The sequence below is a fragment of the Rana temporaria genome, chromosome 1, assembly GCF_905171775.1.
Source record: "Rana temporaria chromosome 1, aRanTem1.1, whole genome shotgun sequence".
Lineage (NCBI taxonomy): Eukaryota > Metazoa > Chordata > Amphibia > Anura > Ranidae > Rana > Rana temporaria.
The window spans coordinates 94,263,775-94,279,674 of NC_053489.1; the positions used below are offsets into that span (position 1 = coordinate 94,263,775).

At 41.3% G+C, this 15,900-nt stretch overlaps 1 protein-coding gene across 3 annotated transcripts in view; it reads left to right on the forward strand.

Moving 5' to 3' along the window:
• HOMER1 (homer scaffold protein 1) overlaps positions 1-15,900 on the forward strand; it is a 152,429-nt gene that overhangs the window by 25,570 nt on the left and 110,959 nt on the right. For all 3 annotated transcript variants that reach the window (XM_040340634.1, XM_040340619.1, XM_040340626.1), the window contains one exon: positions 12,237-12,393. In XM_040340634.1, the coding sequence (XP_040196568.1) occupies positions 12,237-12,393 (157 nt within the window). The remainder of the gene's footprint in view (positions 1-12,236; positions 12,394-15,900) is intronic.

Sequence of the window (15,900 nt, forward strand, 5' to 3'; positions counted from 1 at the left end):
CAGAGGATCAGCACATACCCAGCCACTGATTGGGACTATTACTATGGTTTTGTTATATGTTTGTTTAACACAATTGCCCTACCACTTGTACTGTTGTAGTAAGTTTCACACCATTTAAGTTAATTTTCAGCGCATACTTTATTCACATATATATATTTTTGGTTGGTTAACATTACAACTTTTAAGGGATAGAGCAACATTTTTCCTCCTCCCTTTTTTTTTTTTTTTTTTTACAATCCTCTCTATGGTTTTGTCAAAACCATTGATGTATCTCGGCATAGAGCCTACATATACCGTCAATGTTTATTCTGAACTATAAAATATTATTGTATTTATGAAAATATGTAAATCTGTGCTTTGGGAGATATACACTTTTCCTACCATACAAGATATCACAATTATTTTATCCGTGCTATTTTGAGGACAAGCAATACAAATGAATATTTAAAATATATATATTTGTTAACTAAGGATATAGTGCAAAAACTAAAATCGGGTACAATTCGTATTACAACAAATAATTGGTATGCTTCTACAATCAGATATGAACGATGGTTGAATGTTAAGATGATATCTACATTATATGACAAGGTATATTCATAGCTCTTATTTAAATATCCTGGCGTATTTAAAACCTTTTAGCTTTTAGTGAGATAACCTTGACCTTGTATTATCTCTTCTCAATAACAAACAGATCTCTTGCTACTGCTTCTTATATAAGTGTACATAACAAATGTTATATTGTACAAAAGCTGATGATTCAAACAATACTTATGTTAAATTTGGAATGAATCAATGGTTTAACATATCCTATAATCAATCCAATTCTAAGACTTTAAAGTCAACGTTATGAGATATGACAAAGTATATCTCACCCTAGTTTCAGAAGTGAAGCCAATTCATGCTGCAGTTCACCTCTCTCCCAAACTATTCTAATATTGGATTAGTCAAGCATATGTTCAACCACACTTCAATACCTAAATGGTAATAATCAAATTATACATTACCAGTATGTAAGAGTTCTGCTTGAGAAGGGAAAGTGAGAATCCTAATGAAGGATTCTCTGTGAACCCCTTACATGTTTGTGGTCACTCGCTGCCTTCCGGCTTCCTTCAGAGATCAGAGGAGCTCCAGCCATCAGGCCTCCAGCGATCAGCTCCCATCAGCCTTGTCATCTCTCTCCCACTGAGCTTTTTCAGAGATCTCCCACAGAGCTTTTCTAGAGATCTCTGGCCTGTCTTCTGCAATCACTTTTTATCTCCCCAAAGAAGTGGGTGTGTATTTCCCTAACACATGACTGGCGATGTCACATGACAATATGTTTTGACGAGTGACCATAGCAACTAAGGATGTGGCTTTCTTGAACCATGCCGATATCAACCTGTAGGGGGCAGTAGCGTCTAAGGAATAATTCCTAATTTTTAAGGTCATTCAGAGTTAATCATGACTTACGACCCCCTGTGACTTCTGGCCTGGTATAACACCATAAATAATTTTATATGTCAAACAATATGACAACAAACCTAGACATTTCGGCAACCCCTAAATTTATGATTGAGATAAGGTTTTATGATCAGCACATATGCCTTGGAAAGTTCCTTTTAAACTAATGCTGGAATGTGATCAAAGCAGTATAATACTTTGAAGTTATTATAGGATCTTCTATCAGGGACCCCAGTAATGTCTATGTATTAAACCGGCTTAAAGGGGAGTTCCACCCACAATTTCACTTTTTATATATAAATACCCCTGTAATACACAAGCTTAATGTAGTCTAGTAAAGTTAGTCTGTAAACTAAGGTCCGTTTTTTGTTAGGTTGTTAGAGCATTTAGTTAGTTTATAATCTAGAAATAGACCGTGGCCATCTTAAGTGTGGGCATCATGAAGCCAGACTGTATGACTTCCTGGATTTCAGCCTTGCTCAGTGCTGCACAAGCGATTTAATAGGTTTCAGTCAGGTTTCCATAGCAACAGGAGTGTCAGAGGAAGTTGCCGCCCCTTCTCTATGCAAATAGGCTATTTGCAAGGACTACTGGGATGCATGATGCCTATCCCAGAAACCCTTGCGAATAGCCTTGTGATTTAATAGCCTAGGCTAATAAGGAGGAGGAAGTAATGAAGGACTACAAAATAAAGGTATTTACAAGCAACAAAATAAATAAAATGGGATTAGGGCATGCAGCACAGACAAACATAAAAACATGGGTGGAACTCCACTTTAAATATGAATTACTAATACACATATATTGTTAAGGCATTATAAAGAAACAACACAATTTAAGATGCAGTATATTATTCCACCGGGATTGTGAATAAGCCCCATTGGTCTCATAGTATAGAGACCACACTATGTAGCTTGTGCTCATCAGACCCTTATCTACAGATGCCAAACCTTCTAATTTATGGTCTGGGATAAAGATACAAAATAACAATGCCTTCTTGTAAGGCAGAAAACCGCTGTATCTTTAACTTGATATTAACCTCTTAGAGTGAGAATAAGATCCAAAAATGGCTTAGTATTGTTCATCATATATATATGGATAGGAACAATGGAAAAATAGACTTGTGCAACTTTATATGTATTCTTTTAACCCCAAATGTTCTGACAGTTTGATAATTTGAAAAAGATTAGATTGATACTTGAATATATAGAAAAAATGCCTTTGAACTTAGTGATTGTAAAGCTTTGATTATTTAATATTTTTTTTTTTTTTAAATAACAAACATATCATACTTACCTCCACTGTGCAGTTAGTTTTGCACAGAGTGGCCCCGATCCTTGACTTCTGGGGTCCCTCAGTGTCTCTCGCGGCTCCTCCCCACATCGTATAACCCCCTAGGAGAAGCGCTCCCCCGGGGGGTTACCCTGTGTACGCACTCCCGAGTCCATCATTCTGTGTCCATAGACGCCGAATGTAGGACTTGGCCCCCGAGCCAATGGCTGCGCTGCTATCAATCTCTCCAATAAGGAGCGGAGAACCCTAGGCAGAGGGACAGCGTGTCTGCCGTGGGAAATTCCAGGGCTCATGTAAGTAAAACGGGGGGGGGGGGGGGCGTTTTTCACCCTAATGTATAGGATGCATTAAGGTGAAAAACATGAGGGTTTATAACCCTTTTAACAGGACAGGTGGAGGTATGTAATGAGACTCTGCTTCTCCAATTAAACATGCTCTTTAATGATTTCCTTGGAGGCAATCCCAATGCTTCGTCCACACTTCCTCATGTTATATATAATATTTTGATCTTCTAATTTGATCTTCCAAAACAGGGGTAGGCAACCTCAGCCCTCCAACTATTTTCAAATTGCATGTCCCATGAGACATTGCAAGACTCTGGCAATCACAGGCATGACTCCTAGAGGCAGAGGCATGATGAGATTTGTAGTTTCACCACAGTTGGAGAGCCAAGGTTGCCTACCCTTATTCTAAGATCACCTGGGTTAGGCTCTTAATTTATTTTTCAAAAAAAAATAGCAATCCCCCAATAACATAAAAGTGTGAGGATGGCATGAAGAAGACTTAGAAAAATATAATAAATGAAAGGCCTACCTTTAAAATGTTGCCTCTTGAGAAATGTGGCATTCATGTAACAAGTTGTTCATGTTTGGAATTTAATTGGTCACCTCCACAAGTCTGTTACTGGAGTCCATCATGAAGGCAGAACAAATGGTACTGCAGGCTGACTTGCCCAACTGGCTGGCCTCAATATTAGCCTGGCTGTAGTTTGTAGGGCAGTGTACGGAGGTCAGTAGTTTGTAGAACAGAAGACTATGTCTCAATAGGGCAGAGATTTGCGTTCACAGGGAGTCACAACAGGACAGAAACTTCCCTCATATGCAGAGCAGGGAAGCACCAACGGCATACTATGCTCTCATCCATTTTATGCAAAGTAACACACAAGTGCCTGGGATGGACGAGAGAGGAGGGACAGGGGATGGGTGCAGCACCCTAGGTATGTTCCCTGTGCCCACTACGTATGTGGGGGGAGCAATTTAGACTGGGGTCAGCAACGCAGGGATGCAATCTACCCGTCTCCTGCCCGCAAACGAGGGGTGTGATGTTTAAAAGGGCAGTGGGATGATAACCATGTTCATTAACATACTGGTCAACAAGCTCTGACTCTCTAAAGGTCAAGTTCCTTCACACCATTCTCCACACTATTCTGTCATGCACGGGACAGTGTCAAGTGCAAAAAGGACATTGTGACTATCATAGCTTCCAAGATCCAAGGAGGCCTTGCATCTCCTTATCTCAGGGGTGCCCAACCTTTTGAAGATCGGGGTCCACTTAAGCGACTTGGTATCCGGTCGCGGGACACAATGAGCCGAGCCGGTGGATGGCAGCCCACTCTATAGAGCCCACTGAACTCCGATCGGATTGGAGGTAGGCGTTTGTAAGTTCATTTACATCTGCCACTCCTTAGAGGTGATAAGAGGGTCTGATCGGGTCAGACTGACCATGTGGAAAGGGCCCAAGGCTGCTGTTGCACTGTTGTTTACCCGCACCACGGGTTCACCGGTGGCTTTGCTGCAGGTTACCTGCACTTTGCCATAGACTTCTATTATATTCTGTAGGTGTGGTGCACTTTCAGAAAGCACACCAAACTCGCCGGTAATAGAAGTCTATGGCTCAGAACAGGTAACCCGCAGGTGCACTCCAGAGCAGGAGGTCGCGGGCCACATCAGAGGACTCCGCGGGCCACATCAGAGGGCTCCATGTGCCACTGGTTGGGCACCCCTGCCTTATCGAATGCAATGCTACTTTGCTGTCCATTTACAACAACTAGCCTCGTGGTCTCCCCTTCTTTATTCAACAGATGTAATGAGCTGATGACTGGCTACTATCCATCTCAAACAAGAAGTAATTTATTTATTTTTTATTTTAGAATCCTACGTACTTAGGTGGATGCAGAATCGGTCCGATGCTGCATCTGTCCCCTGACAGATCTATAGTTGAGAATCGAGTGATCAAACACCACAGATCGCTCGGTTCTCGAAGTTTCCTGAGCAGAGAGCTGGTGACTGTTGGTGAGGCCAAAAAGAAATGTTCTCATGGGAATCTTGATTTTACTTCACAAAGCATTCTTTATCTGAGGAGGTAGGAAGATATTTTGGGGTGGAATTTCACAATTTCCATGTGACAAATCTTGTGGGCAATTTAGTTTATACAGTTGTTGCAAGGAAAACATCTTGTTCTGTGGTACTACGCTCCCATTATACTGCACATCTTATGCCCCTCCTTGCCCCGTATATGTTGGAGGTACCACACTTAGGATTGGCACCTCCTGCGTGCCCCCCTATAACTGTACCTTGCTGGGAGTTGTTAAAATTACTAAGCTAGGTAACAGTTCTCCCTCTATATGCCATGCATTATCTCCTAGGACATCCTGTCTGTTAAAGTATAGCTAAAGGCAAAAGATGGGGTCCCAAGAGATTCCTTTAATATGCAGGGATTTCCTCTCCCTTCCTTTTCTTGGATATGGCATGGGAAGTGAAGGGAAATCATTGTAACAAAGAGGACAGAAAATAACCTTACAGGGGTTATAACTCTCCCTTATGCCCCTTATTCATTCTGTTCCGACCATTAATATATTTATTCCTTGCAAAATTTTCACACTAGTGATTCTGTAATATGCATATTCATAAATCTTCTGCTTGAGAGGAAGCCTTCAGCAATTTTTTACGGCCTTTTTTAATAAGAGTCTACCTTGACATTCTAGTACAAAGAAAATATTGCGCTTATTTTAGAAATTATGTGTGAAGCTGCGATCAAAAAGTGTCATACTACACAAAAACAGATTAAAGGAAAAAAAGATTGCGCTAAAAATGATGATGACAGTGAATGGTGAACAAAGTTCAAATCAAATCAATGTGAATAGTCCCGCCACACGGGCAATTTAGTGAATTAATCTCCCAGGTGCACCAACGAAATCCACAAGAAGAGTGCTTTAAAGGAAAGATCCTCCACCAAGATTAAGAAGGGCCTCTTACCGGATGGAATTGATCTCCAGGTTATAAGAGATCTCACACAGCATGATAAGAGGTACTAGGATAATCACATAGGCAGCCACAGCATAGGAATCCTTATCACAGCAAGTCCTCATTAAGCCAGAAAAGGAATAGAGACGCTTGGATTTCTCCAGCTAGCAGCAGCTGCAAGTTCCCTTTCTTCCTTTTTGTATGCCTTAGCCAAGTATGTTGTTTCTTATCCTCTAACAGGTCTTCATGCAAACATCACCTTGACGGATTCCAAATTGATAAGAGGCACACAATGCTTGGAGGTGTGGGTGTCCTTCAGCTCTTGCTTCTCCTGGAATCCCAATGTCTCCCCTGCTCCTAGACTGAGTCGGCAACACAAAAGCTGTGTGCAGTGTAAGAGAAGAGGGATCTGCTTGTGTCAGCTGATCTTTATTACATGCATGCAGCTTGCCTTAAAATTAAGCTTTTAAGGCAAGCTGCATGCATGTAATAAAGATCAGCTGACACAAGCAGATCCCTCTTCTCTTACACTGCACACAGCTTTTGTGTTGCCGACTCAGTCTAGGAGCAGGGGAGACATTGGGATTCCAGGAGAAGCAAGAGCTGAAGGACACCCACACCTCCAAGCATTGTGTGCCTCTTATCAATTTGGAATCCGTCAAGGTGATGTTTGCATGAAGACCTGTTAGAGGATAAGAAACAACATACTTGGCTAAGGCATACAAAAAGGAAGAAAGGGAACTTGCAGCTGCTGCTAGCTGGAGAAATCCAAGCGTCTCTATTCCTTTTCTGGCTTAATGAGGACTTGCTGTGATAAGGATTCCTATGCTGTGGCTGCCTATGTGATTATCCTAGTACCTCTTATCATGCTGTGTGAGATCTCTTATAACCTGGAGATCAATTCCATCCGGTAAGAGGCCCTTCTTAATCTTGGTGGAGGATCTTTCCTTTAAAGCACTCTTCTTGTGGATTTCGTTGGTGCACCTGGGAGATTAATTCACTAAATTGCCCGTGTGGCGGGACTATTCACATTGATTTGATTTGAACTTTGTTCACCATTCACTGTCATCATCATTTTTAGCGCGATCTTTTTTTCCTTTTACCTTGACATTCTACTGTTTACCCAATTACTACAGTTTTTTTTTTTTTTAAACTATATAAAATCAGTAAAAAAAAACAATTCTATTTAAAGGTTATACAAGGTTCTGGTTTAAATGTTTCTTCAGGGTTTTTAGTTAAAGGGTCAATAAAGGAAAAAAAATGTTTTTCTTTAAAATAACAAACATGTTATACTTGCCTCCACTGTGCAGTTCGTGTTGCACAGAGTGGCCCCGATCCACGTCTTCTGGGGTCCCTCGGCGACGGTCTCTGGTCCTCCCCACAAGAACTCGTCACATTCATGCGAGAGAGCTTGCATGGTGATGAGTCCTTGCGGGCGCGCTCCTGTGATACAGCGAGCGGCCATAGCCGCTCACTGTATCACTCGGCCCCGCCCCTCGACGCGCCGCGTCACTGGATGTGACTGACAGCAGCGCCAGCCATTGGCTGCGCTGCTCTCAATCCATCCGCTCTAGCTAATCAGCGGCCAGGCTGAGCAGCGAAGAGGATCTCGGGACAGAGTGCGGGACTTACGAGGGGTCAGGTAAGTAAAACGGGCTCGGGGGGGGCGGCATCAGATGTTTTTTCACCTTAATGCATAGATTGCATTAGTTAAAACAAATTGTTTTCCTTTACAACTCCTTTTTAAACTTTTTATTTTGGGTGGGGCGCAAAGGATGCTTTAAAAGCTGGTACAGGCAGATAAATTAGATGAAAGTATTGTCTGCATAGCTACATTTACTATCACATCTACATTGTAAAGTTGGGGGTTGTCTTTGAAAGGTTGGGTTATCTTTTAATTATAATCTCGATTGGCAACACTAAGCTAATAATAGTCCAGTAACATTTAATGAGGCAGATATTCTTAAAATAGGTATAGGTGAGTGTTCCTTGTACCATGAAAATAAGTGATCCCCGAGGATGCCAAATGAGACACACTGACGTAGGAAGTTTGCAAACACCAAGCCTAAGTGAAAATAAACTGCTTACATATAAATGACTTTTCTTCACACCACTTGCCAAGATGTAAATCTGTTTAGACCCATGAATATGCTTACAAAAGAAGCTGATTAAAATTGTGAAAAAAAAAATTAATAGCTTTGCTTAAGGAGGATATACAGTACGCAACAGTGTGCTCAAACAGAGTTGAAGTGATTCTAAAGGCTGAAGGTTTTACGTTTCATGTATTCTATGCCCCCCCCCGCTAATACTTACCTGAAACCGATCTGGATCCAGCGCTGTGCAGTAGAGCAGCTGCTCTCTGGGCCCTCTGCCTCCTCATTGGCTCAGAGACTGTCAATCACAGCCAGTGAGGAGGGAGCAAGGGCAGAGCTGAGGCCTGTTCTGTGTGTCTTATGAAAACACAGAGCGGGGCTCAGGAGCAAGCATGCACAAGTGCCCCCATAGCAAGTGGCTTGCTATAAGGGCATTCAGCAGGAGAAGGAGCCAGGGGCACTTGCAGGGGGTCTGGAGAAGAGGAGGATTGGGGCTTCTCTGTGTAAAACCATTGCACAGAGCAGGTAAGTATAACCCTCTTTGTTGTTTTTAAAACTTTTTTTATCTTTTTAGTATCCCTTTAAATACAGGAGGTTTCTGCACATACCTACAGCAGCTTTAAAAAGCCTGCAGCTATGGCTGAATAGCAGGGCAATGCTCCAACAGTTTTTTGTGGTGCCCAAGCTTGCCTGCCCCTTCCTACCTCTGACACACTCCTGTTGGCCACTGATGCGGCTCAATATAGTAATTGACCAATAAGCATAAGGGGGACCAGTCTTAACAGAAATCTCTAACAATATCCTCGAAATATTGGGGCTTTGCCACTTAGAATAGCCCAGCATTTAGTCACGTTTGAAGACTTTTTTTTTTTTTTTTTAAAGTGCTCGTACTTTACACCTGCTGCAGTTTCATTTTTTTCCCCCTACAGTCTCTTTTGAAAAAACATTGTCCATATGTGGATCATTTATGTATTTGGACAAGATGATTATTGTCGCCCTTTATCTTGTCTTCTCAAGGAAGAATACATTCAGTTCAGTTAAAGTGGGAGCAAACTCCCATGCATGAATTGTACCTATAGGCAAGCCTTATTATAGGCTTACCTATTTACAGTATATCTCCTAAACGTGCACTCTGAAGGACAGCCACCCGGGGGCCATAAACGGAGGGGGGGGGGTTCCCGCGCACATGTACGGGAGTGCCGTCATCACGGCTCCGGCCACTCACACAGCAGGAGTCCGAAACTAGAAGGAAAACTAGGTGAAATGGAAGCAATGTCAGCAGTGACAGCTCACCGCTGGAGGGCTTTGTTCTAAGTGTAAGGGGTTAGCTCAGTAGCGGGGTGTGTGATCCCCTGGATGGGTTCACTACACACTGAATTTAAACAGACAGACAGGCAGTCGAAGACGGTTGAAAACAAAGATTTTGGTTTATTCTTTCATCTTGCTGGAAACAAGTGCAAGCATCCAAACGGCATAAACAAAATCAAACATAAAATAAACCTTGGCGACTTGGGGCATCTATCTTCACCACACAGGAACCTATCTATGAAGTCTGGCACAGCCTAGTGCTGGGCAGACACTGCTGGTCATACAGCAGAAAAACAATAGTTTTTGATTTTTATCACACAGAAAAATCAATCTCCTCCTCACCTCCTCAGAAGACTTTCAGTACGCTGCTCTCCTTACTCACAAAGCCTCAGGATGCAGCAATTCAGTGGTAATCCTCTGGATTACTTATAGAGGCCTTAATTGCCTCATTCTGAACAGCTGAAGTTTTCCAACGCACTTAGACCTTCTCTGGCCACTTTTGCAGCCAACGCCTAATAACAATTGGTGTATTGTCTAAACAAGGCAGAAATGTATGTCCCGTCTGTGACAACACCCACAGATTTACCTGACTTCCTGTCACATAAGATACATTTATATTGCATTATAACTTTGCCTTGCAGTTTACTACCGCTTTAATCTTTCTTCATCAGTCTTCCACACGCGTTATTTATTTAATTTGTTGTCTCTGAACTCTTTAGTTCTACAATATACTTTTTGTGAGCTTAGTGACAAAACCCAGACTGCGTAATCAAGAGTGAGGTTTTGGTACTGTTAACCCAATGCACAGCGTGAATGAGCCCAAAGGGTGCCCGTAGTCGGCGGATGACCATTTTCAAATCTGACCATTTTTGCCTGGATCAGACGATCCAATGTTTGTTTTTTGGACTACCTACAGTATAGACGCAGTAGACCAAGGCTTCTCTGGGAAACTTGCGACTGAACAAATTAAGAAATCCTTGTTCAATATTCTCCACCTTGTAAGCAAACACAAGAGGTGTCTGTAGCTCACATCCTCTCATCTCTCTATAGGTGAAATAAAATTGTCTAGGCTTCCATAGCTCATCTTACTGAAAATGCAAGTTGCTTGGCTCTCTCAGACCAGCTTACATTTTAGTAAGAAAGTAATAGTGAAGTAAGATGTGACCCCCTGTTCTAGATCAGTGACTGAGAAAGTAACCCATCTATAGAACAGCATTTAAAGAAGCATAAGTCGTCAGCGAAGGAGGTCTCTGTACGTTCTCAGTACAAGTTTCCCCTTTAAACATGAAAGATCTCTTGATTGACTGTTTGTGTTTTGGGACCCAGTCCCAGACAGAGAGGTCTGAAAGCGATCATAATATGCCTACATGTCCCACTGCACTGTAGTTCCTGTGATCAGCTTTACAGAGTATGGTTCTGTTTTATTGCATCAAAGAAGTCCAGGTTGACCCCTATTATATTTAATTGATGGGCTGGTAAACACAAATTATAACTTTGGATATAGGTTAGTTTTATAAATTGCAGATATAGTTTGTGGAATGAATATTAAATCCTGCCATTTTTATATATTTTTTTAACATATGATCAGGAAAAAAAGCTCCTGCCAAGATATAGAAAAGGGCGCATTTACATTTAATCAATCATTTCAGTACAATTCTACACACTCGTTTTATGTGCAGCCCATCTTCTATATTTTGATGCACTGGTGGGCAGGATTGTTGATGGTGTATGTGTTACCTAGGTTTCTCACACAGGTTTGTGTCCTGAGCCCAGAGGCTTTGTAAAGCTCTGAGTGGGGTAAAGCCTCCATTGCTAGGTCTACTTCTTACCTGGTTGACAGAGATTATTAGTCTTAGCTGTCCATAGGCCTTTATGTATGCAAGTGGACTAATGATCAGGTATGCAAGCGGACTAATGATCAGGGCTTTCTCGCTTGCACTACATACTGTGGGAGCCTGCTGATTGGTGAAGGCCACGTGTACAGAACACAAAGGTGCAAGTTCTGCCTGTTTGTTTTGGGGAACCCTATTAGTCAGTAGCTGAGTTTAGTTATTGGCTTGGACATGCCGATGTTTTGTTTTAATGCTTTTGGACTTGATGTAAAAAGCCCTCCTACATTGAAACTTTGTTTGTTGCCTTGCTGAATAAAGGTGCAGGGTAAACCAAATTCAAGTTCACTGCATTTCAAAAGATCACAAATTGTGTGGTGAATCCCATATTTTTGATATATGCACTATATTGCGAAAAGTATTAGTATGCCTGCCTTTAAATGCAAATGAACTTTAATGGCATCCCAGTCTTAGTGGGGTGTAGGTAATACTTGCTGAGCGAGTTTGGGGTGGAGGAACTTGACTGGCCTTAGCCCGATAGAAGACCTTTGGGATGAATTAAAGCAAAGACTGGGAGCCAAGCTTTCTCATCCACATCAGTGCCTGACTGCACAAATGCGTTTCTGTAATAATGGTCAAACATTCTCATAGACGCACTTCTAAACCTTGTGGACAGCCTTCCTGGAAGAGTTGAAGCTGTTATAGCTGCAAAGGGTGGGCCAACTCAATATTGAACCCTACGGACTAAGATTGGGATGCCATTAAAGTTCATCTGCGTGTAAAGGCAAGTGTGCCAATATTTTTGGTAATAAAGTGTAGATACACACTGCATGTGTTTGTAAGTATTGTAAATACCTGAATTAGACATTGTATGTTCATGTGTGTGTAAAGGAAGGTGCACCATTACTTTTTGTAGTGTTTATATATTATTTTTATTTTGTTTTGCATGTAGCTGTTGTTAATCGCACTGCATATGGTCTTATGTGCTTTCTTTTTAAAGCAATTATTTGTTTATCTCTTCTCTTTAGAGAGCAACCCATCTTTAGCACCAAAGCCCATGTCTTCCAGATTGATCCGAACACAAAGAAGAACTGGGTTCCTACCAGCAAACATGCAGTTACTGTGTCCTATTTTTATGATAGCACAAGGAATGTCTACAGGATAATTAGTCTGGATGGGTCGAAGGTAAGGTAGCGTGCCATAAATATTGTAGACTTTGACTAAACTGTGGCTCAGCCATGGTATTATATGCTGTAATCGGTTGTGGCATCATCTGATATTGTCAAGTGCAGCCATAATACTGTATTTACACCCATATTTATTACAGACCCTAGAATTGGAATGGCACAGCCCATGTTTGGGTCAGTACATTTCCTAATCACTTAATCAGCTGCCTAAAGTTATCTTACTTTTGTGTTCCGATGAATGTCTGACCATAAAGAAAAACGTGAAGCTATATTGGCCAGTTTGTATTTTAAAACTACTTGGAGAACCCTTAATAAGGTAAAGTAAGGGGGGAGAGTGGATTGAATTGCCACTTTGACTTTGTGTTTCTAAAAATTCTAATAAGAGATATGCCTTGTAATTTGTCTATCTAGTCTCTCCGAGAAAAGATTTTCCCAACTACTTTTACGGAGAACCATCCTGGGGACTAGAACTATTGTGTTGCTGTATATTGGCTGTAGCAGATGAATGGAACTGAACGTTACCATCTGAGTTAACAAGAACTACCCAAAAGCAACATAACATTTAACTTGCCTGCTGCCATCTCTAACAGAAATACAGTAAAACCTTGGATTGCGAGCATAATTCGTTCCAGAAACATGCTTGGAATCCAAAGCACTTGTATATCAAAGCAAATGTCCCCATAAGAAATAATGGTAACTCAAATGATTTGTTCCACAACCGTTTATTCATAAGTCCTTCGGTCTATAGTCCATATAAAAAGATTATAGCACTGTGATGGGCTGTGTAACCATAAAATGTCCATCCACAAATGACAGCCTCCACAAGGGGATTATAAGCAAAATCCACCAGGAGCTACAGAGTATAAAAGAGAAGAGAGGCGCCTATAAGTTTAGTAATATGTTGCTAAATGCTGTACCTTCATCAAATGTAACCATACTGCTACACTTGGAGGCACCTCTCTTCTCTTTTATACTCAATTGTGACATGACGCTGCTTGTATATCAAGAACATCGCTTATTTATTAAAAATATTTGCTTGTCTTGCAAAACGCTCTCAAACTAAATTACACTCAAACCAAGGTTTTACTGTATACATTCTTGGGTGGAGTTAGTTTTTGAATCCTCCTGAATAAAAGGCTTATTTAAATAAGTAAAATGCTATACAACTCATAAATGAGTCTTCTTACTGTGGCATTTTCTTCAGATCTGTCATATCTATACAGATAATTGTAAAAGTATTGACCGCATTAGATTCTGACAACATAACTTTGAAGTCCTGACACCTTCACATTTATTTTCCTTAAGAAAACTGCTATTTTGATGATGCTGCGCATCAGCTTCAGGGCTGACTCATTTATATATATATTTATATGTGCCATTCCATTGAGGCTTTTTTGCTACTGCCAGCTATTTTATTATAACATCCACAATGATGGAGAGGTACGTCACATACCAGACACATTTTATATAAATATGTTCATTTCGGGTGTACAGCAGTTTAATTAACTTTGGCTGTAAGCTATATTTGTGGATCTGGAGCAGCCTCAGCAAATATGATTTTTCATGTTTTTCTGGAGACTATAGGGCAGACTCACATAGAAATAGATGGGTGCAGCATATCAGAGATACGCTACGCCGCTGTAACTTACTTTTGCCCGGTTCGAATCCCCAAAGAATGTGCGCCGTAAGTTACGGCAGCGTAGTGTATCTCTGGCGGCGGAATTAAAATCGGCGATTAGGGGGCGTGTTTCATTTAAATGAAGCGCGTCCCCGCGCCGAATGAACTGCGCATGCTCCGTTTCTAAATTTCCCGCCGTGCATTGCGCTAAATGACGTCGCAACAACGTCATTTTTTTTAACTTAGACGTGAATTACGTCCATCCCGATTCACGGACAACTTACGCAAAAAAAAAAATTCAAATTTCGACGCGAGAACGACGGCCATACTTAACATGGCAAGTCTAACTATACGCGACAAAATACCAGCTTTAACTATACGCCCGAAAAAGCCGCCTAGAGACGCAGTAAAAAAATGCGTCGTACGCTCGTGTATCGACGGAAATAGCTAATTTGCATACCCGACGCGGAAAACGACGTGAACGCCACCCAGCGGACGCCGAGTATTGCATCTTAGATCCCAAAGGCGTACGAGGACATATAGCTGTCGGATCTAACCCAGATGCCGTCATATCTTGGTTTGAGGATTCAAACCAAAGATACGACGCGGGTAATTTGAAAGTACACCGGCGTATCAGTAGATACGCCAGCGTACTCACTCTGTGGATCTGCCCCTAAGTATTTTTCCAGATTATTCTGCATCTGGCTGTGGTTGAAATGTGCCGATTGCTATATAGCAGGGGTCCTCAAACTATGGCCCTTTAGTTGTTCAGGAACTACAATTCCCATCATGCCTAGTCACGTCTGTGAATGTCAGAGTTTCACAATGCCTCATGGGATGTGTAGTTCCGCAACAGCTGGAGGGCCGTAGTTTGAAGATCCCTGATCTATAGACCGCATACTTTTATGGTGTTGGTGACTTGTATAAGGAATACATGATGTAAAAGTAGAAGATTGCATATAGGTAGTGTCTTGGCATATGCCATACACACCAGGGTATAACTTCTCTTGCTTTCTGTTTCTCCCTATCTTCAACTGTCATTGGTTTACACAAGATTCCCTTTCTTATTCAGTTTAAAATATTTTGTTGCATTTTAAAGAGAACAAAAGGTTGTTGTAAAAGTATACTTATATTATAGGCATTGTTATCTTTTTGATTTGAATAGGATAAATACAAAGAATGGTTCTACGATTTTTATACATGTGTGTTCCCTTCCCCATGTCAACTGCTTTTTGTTTGATCATCTAAAAAAAAAAAAGTGGCTGCAATGCCATCCATTTAGATCTCCACCATTTGTAGGAAGCAAATCATTTGGTGTCCATAGTAAATCAAAGAATAAAAGTTCTTATAATTCAGCTGAAGATCTAAAGATCTCTGTCCCGGTTTGAGGACCCTCCATTATCACCTGGACTACAAAATCAATATCTGCAAGATGTGTTCCACTTTCATTTAAGCCCGAAGAGTAAGGCGGCCACTGGGGATTTTTGACGAGGTTCTGCAATATGGACCCTGAAACCAAAAAACGAATTGTAGTTCAAAATGGTTAAAGAGCATCGCCAGCAAAAAACTCCCCAACAGTAATAAGCTATCGAAAAAAAAAAATGGAAGTCCTCTTGGAAGTCTACTCCTGCTCATGCCATAAGAACTTACATTTCTGTGGCACATAAATGAGTAGGGCTACCCTTTCTTATTTTCCAACAAATATTTAGTAAAATAAAAAATATAATTAGAGTAGAAAGAACTAGAAAAAATAAGGGGAGGGGGGGGGGGGGCGGGACAAAAAATAGGGGGGGGCTAAGAGGGGAGGTATGTGGAATGGCGTAAGGGGATGGGGAGGGAAATCACAGCTATGGGTCAGGTCCGCAGCATTGAAAAAATACATTCCGG